Below are 19348 nucleotides of genomic sequence, written 5' to 3'. Positions count from 1 at the left end.
CAAAACCTCATCTTCAAGCACTATTTACAAAACCTCTGACTCTTCTTGCAAAATGAAACTTTCGCCTCAAAACAGTTTTACTTGTGTTCAAAATCAAACACTGCTCTCAAATCATAGACAAAGTGATCAAACACTATCAAGCAGTCAGTAAACAATACACCAAAAAATAGAAACAGATTGTTCAAAACATACAGTTCTCGAAAGATATCTACGGACGGCTATTCTGTTTGTAGACTTACCCATGACACATTACTGTACCATCAAAAGTCCAGGGAGAAGTACATTTTTAATCTTAAAACAAATTTCATATTTGTCCGTCATTGTCTTTTGATGAATGAAAACATCATAGTAGCGCAAAATTGATCAGAAATTACTTCTCTGCTTTGCTCTTTGCAATTTTATTTGTTCTTCCTCCTCCTTGTACCCCTATTTTTACAGTACAGTGCCCTGCATCTCACAAACTTCTCCTTTGTCAGTTCTATTGTTTGATACTGTAATTCTTGTTCTTTGTTGATATGAACCTGCAACCAGTAAAATCTATTGAGCATTCAGTACTGTAACAAATGGTACTGTTACAGTAACGATGTTCGGGGCCATATCATTTGTTCATTGTACAGTATACAGCCTACAATGCACTGTACTACAGTATACAATACTAAAAGGGACAAAAATCAAAGGAATAAACGTGATCAGTGTGCTTCTTCTTGTCTTTGGGCATCATTTGAAACAGGTTAAATCAATTTTGAGTGGTTGTGTTCAATCAATGACATGTGTTCTCTATTTGTATTTGATCATTGCCACTTGTGTTTGCCAGTATGGAGGACGTGTGCATTACAGTGCAGAATATGTTTTGAGAATGTGTTTAGCGTTTGACAACAGACTGCACAATTAGCTAAATGAGTTCAGGCAACTGAGAACTTTGTTCAGCCAATGGGTTTTAGTGTTTTAGCAATTGAGAAAAACTGTAAGAATAAAACAGCACTCTTGCTCATGTAATATTACTTAATTTTATTTAATTAAATACTAAATATTATAGATAATAAAATTAGTTTCATTTATTTTGCAAAAAAAGGGACTAGCCTATATTTACCTAAATTTAAGTTGTTAGCTTAGCAACATGCTAACGACAAACCAGAGATTGTGAAATGACTTTGTTGTTTCTGCTTGCGATCAAGCAATAGCTGTTGTTTTTAAAAGTAACATTTCCCCTTAGGCTCTCATTATGATCTCATGCTCATAATCACTCAAGCACACATTAGTTTATTTACAAGCCAGGCCATTGTATTCAGGCAACATTAAGATGTTTTTCATTGTTTTACAGTCAAATCCCTTTTAATTTATTTCTCAAAATCAAAGCTGACCACAGGCATCTCAAGATCTTCACAACCTCTTCTGTAAGCCCCCTCCTGCTTCAGTCTATAGTAAAATATTGAGGGATTTGAGCTGGTGAGATTCTTGTGGTCAGTCCACTTATTACTAATGGCATGTTGAGACATAAAGCAGCAGGACAAAGCTGGGCACTTTTGAAAATTACACTCAATTGTGTTTTTTTGTGTGCGATGTCGTAAATGAACGTTGGTAGTTCTTCTTTTTCTGAATCCCTCCCTGGACTGTTGGGATTTGTGTAAACCTCCAGAAAAGATGGACGACTGAGAGGAATTCAAAGTCATATTTCCTCATTATTTTGTTTACAGGCTGAGTATGGGACCAAATGTTTGGAAGTCTGTATAAACTCTGCTTCCAAAGGAAGGTTGAGGGATTTTACATAAAGAATGACACATTAAACAGTCCTTGAATTAATCGAGGTTTCTTCCATGAATGGCTTTCGATTGTTAATTCTCTCAAAACCAAATCGCTTGATTTAAAGTCAACATTAAATCATAACTGGCCGTGTATTTCATTCATTTAATTTAATTTAATTTATTTATATAGCACAAATAAACACAACAAAAGTTGACCACTGTGCTGTACATAGTTGAAGAAAAAATATAAAAACACAACATTAATACAGAACTAAACAAACAATAAAACACTACGTTTGCATTCTTTATGTCAGGGTTAAGAGTGAAATGCGCAGTTAAAAAGATATGACTGCAATTTGGACTTGAATTCATACATAGATGTGGCAGATCTCACAGATAAGGGAAGACTATTCCATAGCCTAGGACCAGCCACAGAGAAAGCACGGTCACCTCGCAACTTCAGTCTGGATTTTGGGTGTACAAGTGTGATGCTGTCTGAAGAGCGCAAGCATCTTGTAGAGTGTTTCACGTTAACAAGATCTAACAGATAAGACGGAGCCTGACCAATCAGTGCCTTAAAAACAAATATTAAAATTTTATATTCTACTCAATAGTGCACTGGCAACCAGTTAAAGGGATACTCCACTTTTTTTGGAAATAGGCTCATTTTACAACTCCCCCAGAGTTAAACTGTTGAGTTTTTACCGTTTTTGAATCCATTCAGCCGATCTCCGGTTCTGGCGGTACCACTTTTAGCATAGCTTAGCATACATCATTGAAGTGGACAAGACCATTAGCATTTCTCAAAAAATAATGACCAAAGAGTTTTGATATTTTTCCTATTTAAAACTTGACTCTTCTGTAGTTACATCGTGCACTAAGACCGACGGAAAATGAAAAGTTGCGATTTTCTAGGCTGGTATGGCTAGGAACTATACTCTCATTCCTGCGTAATAATCAAGAAACTTTACTGCCGTACCATGAGAGCAGCAGGCGTAATGATATGACGCAGCGCCTGAAAATAGGCCACCTTCCGTCAACACAACGGAACTATTTTCAGGCGCTGCGTCATATCATTACGCCTGCTGCTCTCATGGTACGGCAGTGAAGTTTCTTGATTATTACGCAGGAATGAGAGTATAGTTCCTAGCCATATCAGCCTAGAAAATCACAACTTTACATTTTCCGTCGGTCTTAGTGCACGATGTAACTACAGAAGAGTCAAGTTTTAAATAGGAAAAATATCAAAACTCTTTGGTCATTTTTCTTTAGAAATGCTAATGGTCTTGTCCACTTTAATGATGTATGCTAAGCTATGCTAAAAGTGGTACCGCCAGAACCGGAGATCGGCTGAATGGATTCAAAAACTGTAAAACTCAACAGTTTAACTCTGGGGGAGTTGTAAAATGAGCCTATTTCCAAAAAAAGTGGAGTATCCCTTTAAGAGAGATTAATATCGGGCTGATATGTTCTCGTCTACGCGCACCAGTTAAAAATCTGGCAGCGGCGTTTTGGACCATCTGAAGCCGCAGCATAGATGTTTGAGGTAAACCAACATATAGTGAGTTACAATAGTCCAAACGAGATAAAACAAATGCATGAGTTACAGTTTTAAGATTGTTAAAAGATAAAAAAGGTTTAACTTTGGATAAAAGTTTAAGGTGGAAAAAACAGGAGGACCCACGGAGGACCCGAAGACAATTACTTCAGTCTTAGATTAATTTAAATGCAGAAAGTTCAAAGACAGCCAGACTCGAACATCATTTAAACAATCACGCAAGGTTTCTAAGCCTTGCTTGTCATTTTGTTTCAAGGGTAGGTACATTTGGGTGTCGTCTGCATAAAAGTGAAAAGACACTCCATGTTTCTTAAAAATTGAGCCCAAAGGAAGCATATACAATGAAAACAATATGGGGGCCAAAATAGACCCCTGGGGGACACCACACGTGACTCATGCTACAGATGATACAGCCTCTCCGATACCCACAGAGAATCTTTCAAATACGATCGGAACCAACTAAGAGCAGAACCTCGAAGCACCACGCATTTTTCTAGACGCGATAGCAGAATGTCATGATCAACCGTGTCGAAAGCCGCGCTCAAGTCCAATAGCACCAAAATTGCTGAGTTCCCAGAGTCAACAAATAACAAAATATCGTTTAAAACTCTTATGAGTGCTGACTCTGTGCTGTGCTGTTTCCTGAACCCCGATTGGAATTTTTCTAAAGTACTGTTAGTTTCCAAAAATCTCTGCAGTTGTACAGAGACAGTATTTTCTAAGATTTTGGCAATAAAAGGTAGATTTGAAATTGGTCTAAAATGTGCTAAGACAGATGTGTCCAGACCTTGCTTTTTCAAAACAGGTTTCACTATTGCATGTTTGCAAAAAGACGGAACAATTCCAGATCGAATACTCTTGTTTATAATTGCCAAAATCCAATCTCCAACACTATCAACAATCAGTTTAAAAATTTTGGTCGGAACAATATCACAGGCCGAGGTGGTAGGCTTCAGCTTAGCAACAGAATCCATAAGACCCGGCAAAGTGAGTGGCTCGAATGAGTTGCAAAAGTTGATAGGAATTAAGAGATCAGCAGGATCCTCAGAACCAGGAGTGATGGATTGTCTAATTTCATCAATTTTAACCTTAAAAAAAGACAGAAAATTCTCACAAAGAGTTGAGGATTCCGGTAAGCAAAGTCTGCTATTTGGGTTAAAAACAGAATTTAATATATTGAATAAAACCTTAGGATTATTTAAGCTTTGGCTGATTTTTTCTGAGAAATAGTGAGACTTCGCAATTTTAACTGCTTTTTGATATGAAATTAGTGATTCCCGTAAAATCTCGTACGATACTTGAAGATGGTCTTTTTTCCATCGGTGTTCTGCTCTTCTACAGATTTTCCTTAAACTACGGGTATTGCTATTTAACCATGGTTCAACTTTATTTTGATGTTTTTTTAATTTCATGGGGGCAATGAAATCCAAGACACTAGTGCAAACATGATTAAACATATTTAAGAGCTCGTCCACAGTTGATGGATTTGCAAGAAGGTCTGAAGGTAGCGAATAACAAGCCTCATTAAATGCTATTGAGAAATTATACACCGAAGTTGGGGAAAAAAGGCCAACACGTGACCATTTGCCAGTCCTAATAATTTCAGAAGTCAAACAAGAGATCTCAGCAGTAAATATTATAGGCCTGTGATCAGAAAAGCTCAAATCACCTACATGCATATTTGAAATAGAAAAGCATGCGTCAACACCAAATCTAAAATTTGACCATGCACATGTGTTGGATCTTTCACCCATTGGACATAATCACAAGCCTCAATGAGACCAAGAAACTCTGTCGCTAATGGTGAGGAGTCAAAGGAGACATGGATATTAAAATCGCCAATAATTAGAATTCTCTCAAATCTAGGGCTGATTGCCCCTAGAAATTCTGAGAACTCAAAAATAAAGTTTTTATTTGTTTTAGGTGGGCGATACACCACTGCCACCACTAATGAATTTATCGAGTCCAATGAAAAAATTTGAACTTCAAAACTAGAAAAGAAGTTAGCTTCTAAGATTCGGCAACAGAACCTGTCTCTAAAAACAGATGCCAGTCCTCCACCCCGGCCCGATAGACGGGGTGAATTAAAAAATGTATAATTAAGAGGAGAGAGTTCAGAAAAAGGACTATTATCACCCACGGACAGCCAAGTCTCAGTCACAAATAGGAAATCCAAGTTGCCAGAGTCTATAAAGTTATTAAGAATATAGGTCTTGTTTCCCAGCGACCTGGCGTTTATTAAAACACTATCTTGGTCTTATTGTGCATAATTCATCAGTTCACGCTATTCCGAAGAAAAATAATGTTTTTCTTCATAATCGTTCATCAAAATGTAATAAAATGTTCCACATCTGAAACCAAAGGGTCAAGGTTTAGTTTGAGGTTGCATTAGCTCCTGCTGGTAGATCCTGTAACAACACCCTCTGGACCCAAAAAGCATCTTTATTTATTGACGGAAATTAACCCTTACTTCGGGTCTTTATTGACCCGGGACGTCATTCACTACCCTCCCCCTCATTCATTTTTCAAAGTTAGACATAGACCTTTTTAGTATTCCTTAAACTTTAGTATTCCTTATTTAAACTTTGTCGACTGAAGAGCCAAGTTTGGTTTGAAGATGAAAAATGTACCAAGCACAATGTTCTCTCACCATTCCTGATTTCTAACACACACTCACAGCATTTGGCTGGTCTTGCGTCTGTCAGAGCAGAAACAAAAGCTTCTGCTCTCCATGTGTTTTTCCGTCGTCTCCGGGTGCGTTAATATGTATACTTGAATTGCATGAGCTTATTTCGTCCATTAGATAGAAAGATCTGAAAAGGCCTATATATTTACACGTCCATAGACCCTCTCCTCGAAGAAATCAGGACAGAAGTGGTAGAAATTAGACAAAAGAGACACATTAAAACACATCGGTGTAAACGGGAATGTGTCTCCCTCCTCTACTTGTGATCCGATTCAAATATGTAATCAATTATCTATGGATAAAATCAAGTTTGTTTATCTTGAATATCTTGTTTAACTTACAGATGTGTCACATTGCCGAAACAAAATGGTTTGCGAACCGCTGTTTCATGCTGATTTTGAATTTGAAGTCACATCTAATTCTGTGTTTTAGGTATACATATATAAATATTTAATTTGGTGTTGTCACAGGAAGGCAGACGGAGACGATGATATAATTCCAAAACAAAGGTTTAATGGTAATTAAACACAGGACAGCAAAACAGGCAGCAACACACTAAATATAACGGAGATCGGACAAAGACTGACTGAACTTAAATGCAAACACAGATGACACTGGTAAACAGAATACAGGTGATACAGATGATGATGATGATGAACTAAACACAGGTGATACAGATGAACTGATAGTCAGGGCCGTTTGAAGGAATTTGGGGGCCCCAAGCAAAATGGACATGAAGTTTTCCTAACCCCCATTGCTAAATAGATTGTCACGGTGGAATAGTTAGTATAGCAAGTTATGCCACTTTCATCAAAACCTATTACAAAGCTATAGCAATGTCATGTCATTAAATACGATAAACAGTGATTCTGGAACAGATCTGCGTCTTCCTTATCCCGTCAAAAAACACATTACAGTATGTAACCATATTCCGTCCGTTCGAAAAAAAAGTTGCACTAACTGTTCGTTACAAGCAGCATTTGCCGTCAGGCAGGTAGCTAACATAAACATATTTTTGCTAGCCTACGTGCTGCAAAATTACACCATTTGTACAAGACAAGTAGAGCTATTTTATCCAGTGTAATTTATCACTTTACTACTATCTTGTTTTTTCTTATCCTCCTCTTCCTTTCTCTTCTTTCTTTTCTGGCTTCCTGAACTGAAGCATAATTCCGCTTCATGATGACTGCCGAGGAGGTTTGTATTTTGCCGGCAGCAGAGATCACGTGGTTGGCTGGCTGCTGTCAGCGACTACTGAGAGGGGCCCCCTTGAGGGGGATTCCGATAACAGTGTCATTGCACTTTACTACATTGACTATCAAAGGGGCGCTCACACAGTTTGTCGTTGCATTTTATTCTTAACCAGTCGTTGTCTTGGGGCCCCAGGCCAGCTTGGGAACTGGTGGAACTGTTGACCTGATGGACCACGGCGGAGATGAAGGAGGTAGGAGCCAAGGGTGAGCCAGTGGACTGATGGGCCGTTGTGGAATCCTGGACACGGTGGCTGGAGACCATCCACTGTCCAAGATGGTGCTGAGGACAGGAAGCCCCTCAGCGAGTCCACCATTCCACTGGCGTGTAGAGGGCGATTGATGGGGCTGACAGGAGGCAGAGGATATGAGGATGACGGCTGGATGATGAGAGGCGGCGGGAGAGGGAGGTTGGGTGGGAACAGACTCAGGAACAGACTCAGGAACAAACTTAGATGTGGTGGCGGACTTCATGGCTGAGGGCTCAGGCAGCGAGGTGGCGACCATCTTAGCCGAGGGCTTGGGCGGCGAGGCGGTGACCATCTTTGCTGAGGGCTTGGGCGGGTGAGGCGGTGACCATCTTAGCCGAGGGCTTGCGCGACGAGGCGGTGACCATCTTAGCCGAGGGCTTGCGCGACGAGGCGGTGACCATCTTAGCCGAGGGCTTGCGCGACGAGGCGGTGACCATCTTTGCTGAGGGCTTGCGCGACGAGGCGGTGACCATCTTAGCCGAGGGCTTGCGCGACGAGGCGGTGACCATCTTAGCCGAGGGCTTGCGCGACGAGGCGGTGACCATCTTTGCCGAGGGCTTGCGCGACGAGGCGGTGACCATCTTAGCCGAGGGCTTGCGCGACGAGGCGGTGACCATCTTTGCTGAGGGCTTGGGCGGGTGAGGCGGTGACCATCTTAGCCGAGGGCTTGCGCGACGAGGCGGTGACCATCTTAGCCGAGGGCTTGCGCGACGAGGCGGTGACCATCTTAGCCGAGGGCTTGCGCGACGAGGCGGTGACCATCTTAGCCGAGGGCTTGCGCGACGAGGCGGTGACCATCTTAGCCGAGGGCTTGCGCGACGAGGCGGTGACCATCTTTGCCGAGGGCTTGCGCGACGAGGCGGTGACCATCTTAGCCGAGGGCTTGCGCGACGAGGCGGTGACCATCTTTGCTGAGGGCTTGCGCGACGAGGCGGTGACCATCTTAGCCGAGGGCTTGCGCGACGAGGCGGTGACCATCTTAGCCGAGGGCTTGCGCGACGAGGCGGTGACCATCTTAGCCGAGGGCTTGCGCGACGAGGCGGTGACCATCTTTGCCGAGGGCTTGCGCGACGAGGCGGTGACCATCTTTGCTGAGGGCTTGGGCGGCGAGGCGGTGACCATCTTTGCCGAGGGCTTGGGCGGCGAGGTGGCGGACATCTTTGCCAAGGGTTCGGCTGGGGAGGTGGCGGCCATCTTTGCCGAGTGCTCGGGTGGCCATCTTGGCCGGAGACGAGGGCTCAGGCGTGGCGGCGGCCATCTTGGCCGAAGACGAGGGCTCATGCGTGGCGTGAAGCTCAGGCTGGGCAGGCATGACTTAAAGCTCAGACTTGACAGGCATGACGTGAAGAAGCTCAGGCTCCAAACTGGGCTCAGTGTGAAGTCCCGGAGCAGACTTCAAAGAGCGTAGTGGAGCGGACTCTGAAGAGCAGACTGGATCTGACGGAGTAGGCACTGGAACGGATCCAGTCGATGTGGTGACGGAGCTGGCTGGGGTGTGTGGTTGAGCGGCGATGTCATCATCAGCCTCACCTACGGTGAAGGTTGAGCCACTCAACCACAGCACATGATCCAGGTATTGAGCGAAAGTGCCTGGGATCGCAGCCGCTGGAGCTTGCTGGTGCAGATGATCGTCCAGTCCGTACCAGAACAGTCTTTAGGACGTCCTCTGCCCAGTTTACCCCTTGAGAAATCTCCAGGAAATTCTCAACATATGTTTCGATCTGGCGGCCGTCCCGGAAACAGGTCGCCAGTCGATTTGCAGGATTTGAGAGGGCGTGGAGAACACCCATGTTCTCCTCCCCCACTCTTTAAGGTTTTGGTCCGATCTTCTGTCACGGGTGGTTGCAGTAAGGCAGTCGGAGACGAGGATATAATTCCAAAACTAAGGTTTAATGGTAATTAAACACAGGACAGCAGAACAGGCAGCAACACACTAAATATAACGGAGATCGGACAAAGACTGACTGAACAGACGGAACTTAAATGCAAACACAGATGACACTGATAAACAGAACACAGGTGATACAGATGATGATGATGATTAACTAAACACAGGCGATACAGATTATAGTGACAGAGAAGACGACACGTGACGTGATGACAGGCAGACAAGTCCAATGAACATAAACTAAACAGAACACAACTGTGACTGGTGTACTACATATATTGCACAGGTATGAAAATTTCCAAAGCATATCAATATCTGACCTGCATTTCAGCAAGATTTACTCTTTGAATAACCACAACCGCACCCTTCGAGCGATACAAAACAAACAATGCCAGAGAACTCATAAAACCTGTCCTATATGCAGTATACACAACCTGACCCACGTCGGCATTTCCTTACACATCACTGCGAACAATCTAGATGTCACGGTGCGTAATTGGTATGCCTCTCATTAACAAGAAGGCAGTTAATGAGGATGTTTAATGTCTTCAGAGAAAAGGGGAGATGAGAGAGAACAAGTTCATACGCCTACACCAACACAACAGTGTGAGAATTCATTCAAAATTACATGACCGAATTCAGAAGATTCACAAGAGCCATAATTACTCCAAAATCAATACACATTGTTGTAAGATAATGAAAATGGTCTGTTGAAGATAAAAGCCAAAGGTGCAGATTATCTCCCCCAAATGGAAGGAAAAAACATCAATGCTCTGAATGGATCTGTAATGACCATTCTGACAGACACTGTTTGTGTTTTTAGCTGATGTAAGTGTAATGGTGTTGTTTTGTCCGTGTTCCATAGCACCTCGCTTTTCATGGCTCCTAATTAAGTAAAGACCAAGAGAGGTAGAAACCAACGTCACTGGGCCAATGCAGTAATTTACGGCCAATTATCCAGGTGGGGGAGATGTGGATTGGAGAACTCCCAAATTACACAACCTTAAGTGCAACCATGTTTTGATTTGTCAGACAGTCTTGCAACTAGCTCATTTCAATTTAATATGACAGCAACAAGACCAGTTTGTACTTCTATTATAAATCATAAATTCAATACAATAATAATGTTTATTTCCCCCCAAACAATTCCTGATTGATAATATAAAGTACATCCAACATTTTAATATCTTGTTATAGAAAATACATCACATTATGGGAGTAAAATAGCACAATTGACAAAATCAATACTTGTTGAAAGTTATCAAAAATCAAATGAGCAATAAGCTAACAACATATGTTTTTACATTGCTTTAACTCATCAAAATTAGTTAAGCAAATTTAACAGACAAACGCGTTTCGTCAATGTTGTTCGGTATCGCTTCCTTTTACAGTACAGTAAACATCATAAGATCAACTTATTTCATCTTATTTTATCTTTTCATACCGTAGAAGTGCAATTACACACAGAAACACAGCAGATTTATCTTTCATCACTGCTGAACTGACTATCATCTCGAAAATGAGGAGAAATGAGAGACATTATTTGCCTGACAGGCTTGTTATAAAGAGTAAATGAGAAAACATGTTAGCAATCATAGCGAGGAACACCCAGACATCATAAAACGCTTTTAAATCACGGGACCTGAAGTCAAGAGGCCAAGCAGACTACTGTATGTAGAGATGATATCAGGGAAATACACAAAGATTAGATAATAGTCGTCTAGTAATGCGAAATAATAATAGCAGAAAAAAGGATAATAAAACTCTGATGACAGATGCACAACAAAAGCTTCAGGCTGAACTAATTCAGAATGATTTTTTGATTAAAACGCAGACTTTCACTTTTAAATAACAAATGACTGGCCATACAGATCAGCCATAACTAAAAAAAAAAAAAAAAAAAAAAAAACTGTCACAGAATTCATAAGCCCCCCCCCCCCCAAATTTTTTAAAATAGAATTTCAAACAAATATATAAATATATAACATAATGTGTAATATATAATAAATTAACTTAATATAAAATTAATATAACATTAAATATTGTGTAAAATATAAAAAACATATTTAAATGTATATATTATTTTATACTATGTAAATTACATTGTACATATTTTAATTTATAATATATTAGTACAAATGTATGTAGTAAAGTAATATGAAATAAATTATACAGTTATTCTTCTAAAATAATTATTTAATAATTATGTTTCTTGCTGTATTTTTTCATATACATTTTGTATTTACATTTTATTTTATATAATATTATATATTATTAAGCACAAATCCATTATTTAGGCAAAGCAGTTAATTAAAAATTGTTAGATTTAAAATGATATATATAGGCGGATATATATATATTAATATACATTTATATGAAAAGTAATATAAAATAATAGACTAAAATAAATATATGGTATTTTTCAATATACTTATTTTATTTACACACATTATATACGTGTATATATATATATATACAAACTCGTTATTTAGGCAAAGAAGTTTACAAAAAGAATTTTCGATTTAAAATTAAATATATTGTTATAAATTAATATGTAATGTATTCTAAAATAATATACAATATATATATATATATATAGTTTATATTGTATACATATTTAATTACATTTGATATATTTTTATTTATTTATTATAAGGCCCAAACTTGTTATAGGCAAGGTATTTCATAAAAAGAATGTTAGATTTAAAATTAAATATTGAAATAAATTAATAAGTAAAGTAATATTAAATAGTATATGCATTTTAAACAAATTAAATTTTTAATATACATTTTATATATATTCTTATTTATTATAAAGCACAAACTTATTATTTAGGCAAAAAATAGATTTAAAATGATTAAATACAGTTTGTTTTTTGTTCATATTTTTGTGTATAAAGATTATACCGTGCAATTCTACATTCTTTAATGGCTGTGCTTCATTTATACAGTGTTTTTACTCTCTTTTTTCAAGTAAGATCCCTGTTATTTATTCTCCCTGAATCCATTCCCTACTAAAATAACTGCCGTTGCCATTATGTCGAGAAAAGCACAACAAGAAATTGTCTTCTCCCTGAGATGAACAATTTAAAAAAAGAAAAGCTACTGTAGCATGTCAAAGTCGATTCCTTATTGTGAAAATGAAGTGGCTGAAAACAGTCAAACGTTGGAGGGGCTCTTGATGTCTTGCCATTGCTTGAAGTTTGATCTCGCCGTACAGTTTGAAGATGGATTATAACATGGCTAGAGGCCATCGTCAGTGTAAACACACCATCTCAAACCTAGCCAGAAACAACTGATCAAATCGGAAAAAAAGATTCATAGCACAGATAGTTATGATGCTGAAATAAGCTGATAAGCAGACAAATTGTGTAGAGTTATTTTAACCTGTCAAAACTTTTTGTAGATGCGCAAAAATATAACTTTAACATATCGTTCTAGTTTGACCAAAATCACTTTAAGTTGACTTTATTCATGTAATTTCATGCACAGAACCTTTATAGATATATCATCAATTCTTCCAAATGGATTCTGACAGGAAAATTCTGTCATCATGATGCAGACTCAAAATTAATGAAACTCTTGCTGATGTAAGCAATTCAAGTTTGGACATCCAGTGTAGTAAAAAACATCTTCGCCTCAGTGGACCATCAGATGTTTATCTATGATGAAAGATTGATGAAAGTGGCCCCAACAAATTTTTTTGGACACGCTTCAATATGATACTTTAATGCTAAAGCTTTTCTTAGAACTAACTTCTTATTTCCGGGACGTTTGAGAAATGACTCTTAACCAACTGGTCCTGAAGGGATTTTTAGAGGACATAAAGTTCACACAGACACAGGTGTCCTAAAAAAATGAGTTCATCGAATTGACTATGAACATGTTGCACCAACATTTCACAAGAACGCTTCCAAACACTTCTATTATAATTTGAAACCTAAAATATGTATTTTTGTAAAATGACTAGCTTAATGACACTTAGTTTCATATTATGTTATATTGCAAAGACATTCATATATTTTTAATGTGGCATGAGTGTCTAAATACTTTTTTGAGCCAAAGTATATGGAAGTTTTCAGGCTAAGCTGTATCCATAGTTAAAGGCAGGGAATGCGATTTGTTCCAGAAACATTTTTTGTTATGCTGGATCTCATGATAGGCTATGCGATATGTGATTAATTACTTTGCTAACACTTTACAAGAAGGTTTCATTTGTTAACTAGTTAACATGAACTAGAACACTACTCTACAGCATCCATCTTAGTTCATGTTAATCTCAGCATTTTCTACATAGGTGTAGCCTATCTCTCGACTTTTCCTGTTTGTTTTGGTTAATGCTCTATAAACTACCTTGAACATTTTTATCAACTAACATTAAAAAAGTTAATAAATGCTGTTAACAAATATTGCTCATTGTTAGCTTACATAAGTTAACACTTAATGTAAACAAATGAGACCTCATTGTGAAGTGTTACCATTCCTTTCTGACCGCTCAGCTAAACGTCACCACTTCGACGTACTCGTGCACGCGGTGAACTGAACTTGACTTGTTTAAGACCATGCCAAAGTCCACGTGCAGCTCTCTGAGGGGGCGTGGCTCTTCCGCACTGATCACGTGCGTCATGCATGCTGTTTATAACGCCGCAGGGAGAGCTCGCGACTGCTGTGACACCAAACGAAATATTTCATTAATAAGGGCCCCTCAAGTTTGCTATTGTTTAGTATCAAAACACGCCCTTAACATGCTGCTATAAAACCTTGCTTTCCCTGAAGGCGAAGGGTGTTAAGGCTTTGATCAACTGAGCTCAGACCAACTTAATCTACTGCGCTCTTACACTGATTAAACAAACACAGCCAGAGTGACACTTTAGTTATTTTAGTCTGTGCACAAGCTGAATGTGTTGGTAAATGCAAGTTTATGTAGTATGAGGTGTAACTTGTGGATATGTGCAATTACAATAATTTCATATTAGCACATTATATGTGCTGTATTTGGGTCATTCATAATAGCAAGGCCTATGCATCATCAGAATGATCAAATAAATATCTTGAATCTTCATTAACCCTTTAATATGCAAGGGAGGAATATAATAATTACCTTAAGATTAATTTCTTAGACCAAGTAACACACACACACACACACACACACACACACACACAGAGAGAGAGAGAGGCCTATTTTGTCTCCAGGATTCAGAACCATTTAAAACACATGGTAGGCTACTTTAGAAATTATAATATAGGCATTTATGCTGCCAAACCTTGATATGTAATGTATAAATCTTACATTAGTTGCTAAAAGATGCAATAAACAGTGATGATGAACATATTTGCATGAATTTACTGTACACGGTTCACAGACAAAAACAGGGCATAAAAATGCATGTTTTCATTAACATAAACTCAAACGATTAAGGAAAAATACAAAAGTAAAGAATATAAAAAAAGATGGTATGCAAAGTAGCCTACAATAGTTTGTACATTTTTGTTTGTTTTGTGAACACATTTTGATTTTGTGTCTATTATTTTACGTCTTAAAAAAGAGGGACTTAAAATTAGTATGTTTTCAAGTGTGGATATGGAATTGATAAAGAAATACAATTGATAAAATATTTAGATATTAATATAGACAGAGCAACCAAATGTAATAAGTAGTAACTAGTTTTGGTAGTATGTAATTTGCTAGTAGTGTCTTGATGTGTGTGTATATCAGCTCTCATGCATAGCCTACTTTTTGCCTCAGCTCATAAACCAAACGTGCAGGGATTATAAAAAGAATGTCAGAATGTCCTCTGTGCAATATCGCAGTATGTGGCCTTATAAATCTCATATTGTGTGTCGCATATCGGACAAAGTGCGGCTGTATCATTAGAACATGGGCAAAGACATGAAAGTTCCACTGTTAATAGGTCTCACACACATCCATTCATCGGCTATTGACAGTGTCTCCCTGTTGAGCGGCTGCACCGGAGCTCCTCTCTAGCGCTGCCAGTGGACAATCAAACACACACACACCCACCTCTGTCTGTCTACACACTCGCCTGTTCAACATTTCTTACTTCTGCTAGAAAAATACAAAGCTACACCAAACCTCTGAGCTCTGAGTCGCATCGCGGCGCATCGTGATACACCAGCAGCAATAGCTCCAAAAGAAAGCACAACATGGAGTCCCCTCCAGATCCAGCGAGCGACCCGGGCAACGGCGTCTCAGAGCCGGTTACCCCGGTCAGGGAAACCCCGGTAAACCTGGAGACCCTCCGCAAAGCTGAGCACCAAGCCCCGGTGCGCAGGCAGAGCTGCTCCAGCACCAACAGAGGTGAGAGATATTGATTATTTGGAATCGATACGACATTGATTCTCCGTAGTATTGATGAGCAAAAACTTCAAAGTGAATTCATTTCAACTTGAATGGCGCGCGCGCCGCGTAAAAATGATTCCAGTGCGTTTGTTTCACTGGGAAAGCGCGTGGTGAATTAGAAGAAACGGCATTTTTTTTAATGAAATATATCAGAATTGAGATGCTTTTAGACTTGCTGTTTTTGTTACCGAATGAGCCTGCCATTGTTGGATGTATGACAGCACTGACACTGAAGACTAAAATAAAAAATCAGATTCGTTTATCAACACAATCTAAATTTGACAATACGAAAGTTCATTTTGGATTTAAATGATGGTGTAAAATAACACAAAGACATGTGTAGCTAATGTGCATGATAACAAGTCGAACTTATGCACTAGACTGTTTAAATGAGACTGAGGCAATGGTAGAATTTGACACGCGCACTCGCGCAGTGTTTTTATTAGATGCATGTTTATTTTTTTTAAGCGTTATAAATATTTTTAGGTTTCATTCATTGGTTGTCAGCATGCCTCTACTTGCCCATTGCACGTTTTCTGATGCTGACCTTAAATGCCTATCAATTTGCATGTATAATATAAGGCATTTTAACTTCCCGTTATGATTTTAATATCTCATTTTAATGAATCTACGTCTAAATACTTGTGATTTACAGTGCAGACAGTAGATTTCTAGCCACTCCCCCTTCAGTGTCTCTATTCAACTCATCCAAGTTCAGTGCAAAACGTATCAGACAAAAAAGTGAACAAGTGACATGACACAGTGTAAAGAAACATTGTGAATCTGTTTTCGGGTTGTTATATGTCGCGCTGAAGGGTATATTTAGAGGCTAATATGTTGAATGTGGAATGTAAGCTGGTTATGTAACAAGTTTTGCCATAAACAGAGCAGATGGAAAAAAAAAATCATTCAATATCTGTAACGTTGAAGTCTGTGATTATTGTGTTTTGTATGATTGCACTGTGACAAATGTGTGTAGCGATGCTTTGCGTAATGTCGTTTTGTTTTCGCTTGGTTTATTAAGCAAAATTCTATGCAAGTTCTGGATTCGAACTCGGGTCCACTTGCTTTCTAGACGAAAATGTTACCGCTGGACTGTGGAGCGAGTTGAGCCTGTGCGTATTTCCTTACGTATTAATTATTCATGTTTGTCGTCAATAAGAAAATGTGCAGAAATGACGTTGCATAGCACAAATGAGTTTGATGCATGATTTAAATCCTAATGAATCTGTAATAAACCATCCGTTCTCTTTTTCTAGCCGTTTAAAAGGACGTTGTTTCACCGTTGTTGTTGCATGGTACTTTCCCAGCTCTGTGCTGTTATGTAATAGCAGTCAGAAGAGGCAGGTATAGGGAGGCTCAGTTTTTAGGCAAGTCTGTGCCATTTTATTTTAAAGTAGGAGATTGACTTTGAGACACTCCTAACCTGCTGACCTATATTCACCCCAGCCCATTACAGCAGGACTAAAGTGCATCTGGAAGGGAAAGGCAAAAGAAAGAACGCCTTAGTCCTGTTATGTAACCCTTGTGTGAATGGGCGACGAGAAACAGTGTTCAAAGGAAATGTTCTGTTCTCCTGTGTTAAAAAATCCACTTTGCTTTCGCAAGACTTGTACAACAAACACACCAAGAGAGTCAACAGACCTGTGTGGTCATGATTTTTTATAATGTCGGGTTAAATGAGTAAAATTAAGTACGTGAGAGACAATTTGTACAATAGCATAATTGATACAGTCATACTTCAAATATGAATTTGTAAGCATTTATGTTAGTTGGAAGGAATGCAGTGGTTTTCTGATTCATCAAGGATGCACAATCACATCATTTTGGTTGTAGTCCTTATTTATTAACCTTTTAGCATCTTGAAAAAACTCTGCATTGAGAACTCATGTTTGTTTGAGGTATGATTGCAGGATTCAAATTATTGAAGTTATTGATCAAAATCCATCATTCTAAACCAATGGGACATTTCAGAGGGACTCAAAAATGCTACTTTACAATAAACTGAACAATTATTGATAATGCTGGTATAGTTGTCTGTTAGAGTGGCAAAAGTTTAGAAAAGTTGATACCCAGCTGTTAGTTCAAATTATGAATAGTAATAATATTGTATTATTATTGATCATTCATAATTGACTATTATTGATTAATATATGAAGGTCAAAATTTAGAATTATTATTTTATAATAATTGTATTTTTTTAGAGCTGTCAAATGATTAATCGTGATTAATCACATCCAAAATAAAAGTTTTTTTTACATAATATATGTGGGTGCACTGTGTATAATTATTTTATATATATAAATACACACACATGCTTGTATATATTTAAGAAATATTTTCATGTATATGCTGTATATAGATTTATATATAATTTATATTATATATAAATATTTTATATAATATTTTTTTCTTAAATATACATGCATGTGTGTGTATTTATATATATATATATACACAAAATAATTATACACAGTGCACCCACATATATTATGTAAACAAACTTTTACTTTGGATGTGATTAATCGTGATTAATCATTTGACAGCCCTAATTTTTTTCCAATATTTTTGTATTTTTTTTCAAGGCTATGATTGACAAATCAAAAAATGACACTGTAAAAAATGGTATGATCAATAAGTTATGACATGTTTTTACATTGCTTTAACTTTAACTGCAATTTGCAACTTTTTTTAAAGCCAGTTTAATGTCATTTAAGTCGAAATGACTTTTTAAGGTAGCGAAATTTAAGGTAGCAAATTGCATAATTTCAATAAAACTTGAGATCCAACATTCAAAAAATGTACTAAACATATAAAAAAAACCCACCTTTACTTGGTGACATTCAAAAGTGTACACGTGACAAGTGTGATAACTTTTTATATTTAATCTTGGACTTTTGGCATCAAGTTTCATTGAACGTGATTTTTTTTTTTTTTCTGATTAATTGTGCAGCCCCAATACACACTGTAAGAGACAGACAGGAAATGTTGCAAGGATACATTTTCATACATGCTGATTTGTTATAAAAGCTTATTGTGTCCTTGGACCATATACATTCGTTTTAGACAATACGTAAATATCAATGTCACACTCAAGTACGTTTCAGCAGCTGGTACCGTTAATCATATTTTGGCTGCTTAAACACTTAAGATTGCGGTTTAGTCAGATCTCATAATTGCGCACAGTAGGACGCCACATGCCAAACTGGTTATTATTAGTTAACCACAAGCAGTTTGTGGTTTTGCTTGTGGTGTGTAAGTACGTTTATTTGGCTTTCGCTGCACTGGCTGTGATTGTGGGTTTTCGGAGGGCGATCTCAGCGCAGGGATGAATTAACCACTTTTCCGCGGATCTATGAAATGAAGCAAACCACATTGCTTTGATCTCAAGTGAAAAGGGAATATATGTCTGAGGCTTTTGGAAGATTCAGGATTACCGGTTCAATTTCTGATGAAAATATAGTAACTCCGTTATGTTTCCGTTAATTGAAGCTTGCCTTTATGCATTGTGTTATTAGATTATTCAAGTTCAAACATTTTCTGCCCCTTTTATTAAGAAAGTACATAATACATTTTGAGGAAAGACATCCGTAATCCGCACTTGGCTTGGTT

At 38.2% G+C, this 19348-nt stretch overlaps 1 protein-coding gene across 1 annotated transcript in view; it reads left to right on the top strand.

Annotated features, from left to right (window-relative positions):
- Positions 1-15362: 15362 nt before the first annotated feature.
- roraa (RAR-related orphan receptor A, paralog a) overlaps positions 15363-19348 on the top strand; it is a 319482-nt gene continuing 315496 nt past the window's right edge. The window contains exon 1 of the mRNA XM_056264946.1: positions 15363-15694. Coding sequence (XP_056120921.1) covers positions 15541-15694 — 154 coding nt within the window. The 5' untranslated portion in view covers positions 15363-15540. The remainder of the gene's footprint in view (positions 15695-19348) is intronic.

The sequence above is a fragment of the Rhinichthys klamathensis genome, unplaced genomic scaffold (genome assembly GCF_029890125.1).
Source record: "Rhinichthys klamathensis goyatoka isolate OS25496 unplaced genomic scaffold, OSU_Roscu_1.1 h1tg000228l_1, whole genome shotgun sequence".
NCBI classification, from domain to species: Eukaryota; Metazoa; Chordata; class Actinopteri; order Cypriniformes; family Leuciscidae; genus Rhinichthys; species Rhinichthys klamathensis.
Note: the sequence above shows the minus strand (reverse complement) of the source record. Positions and strands in the feature narration are given on the sequence as shown.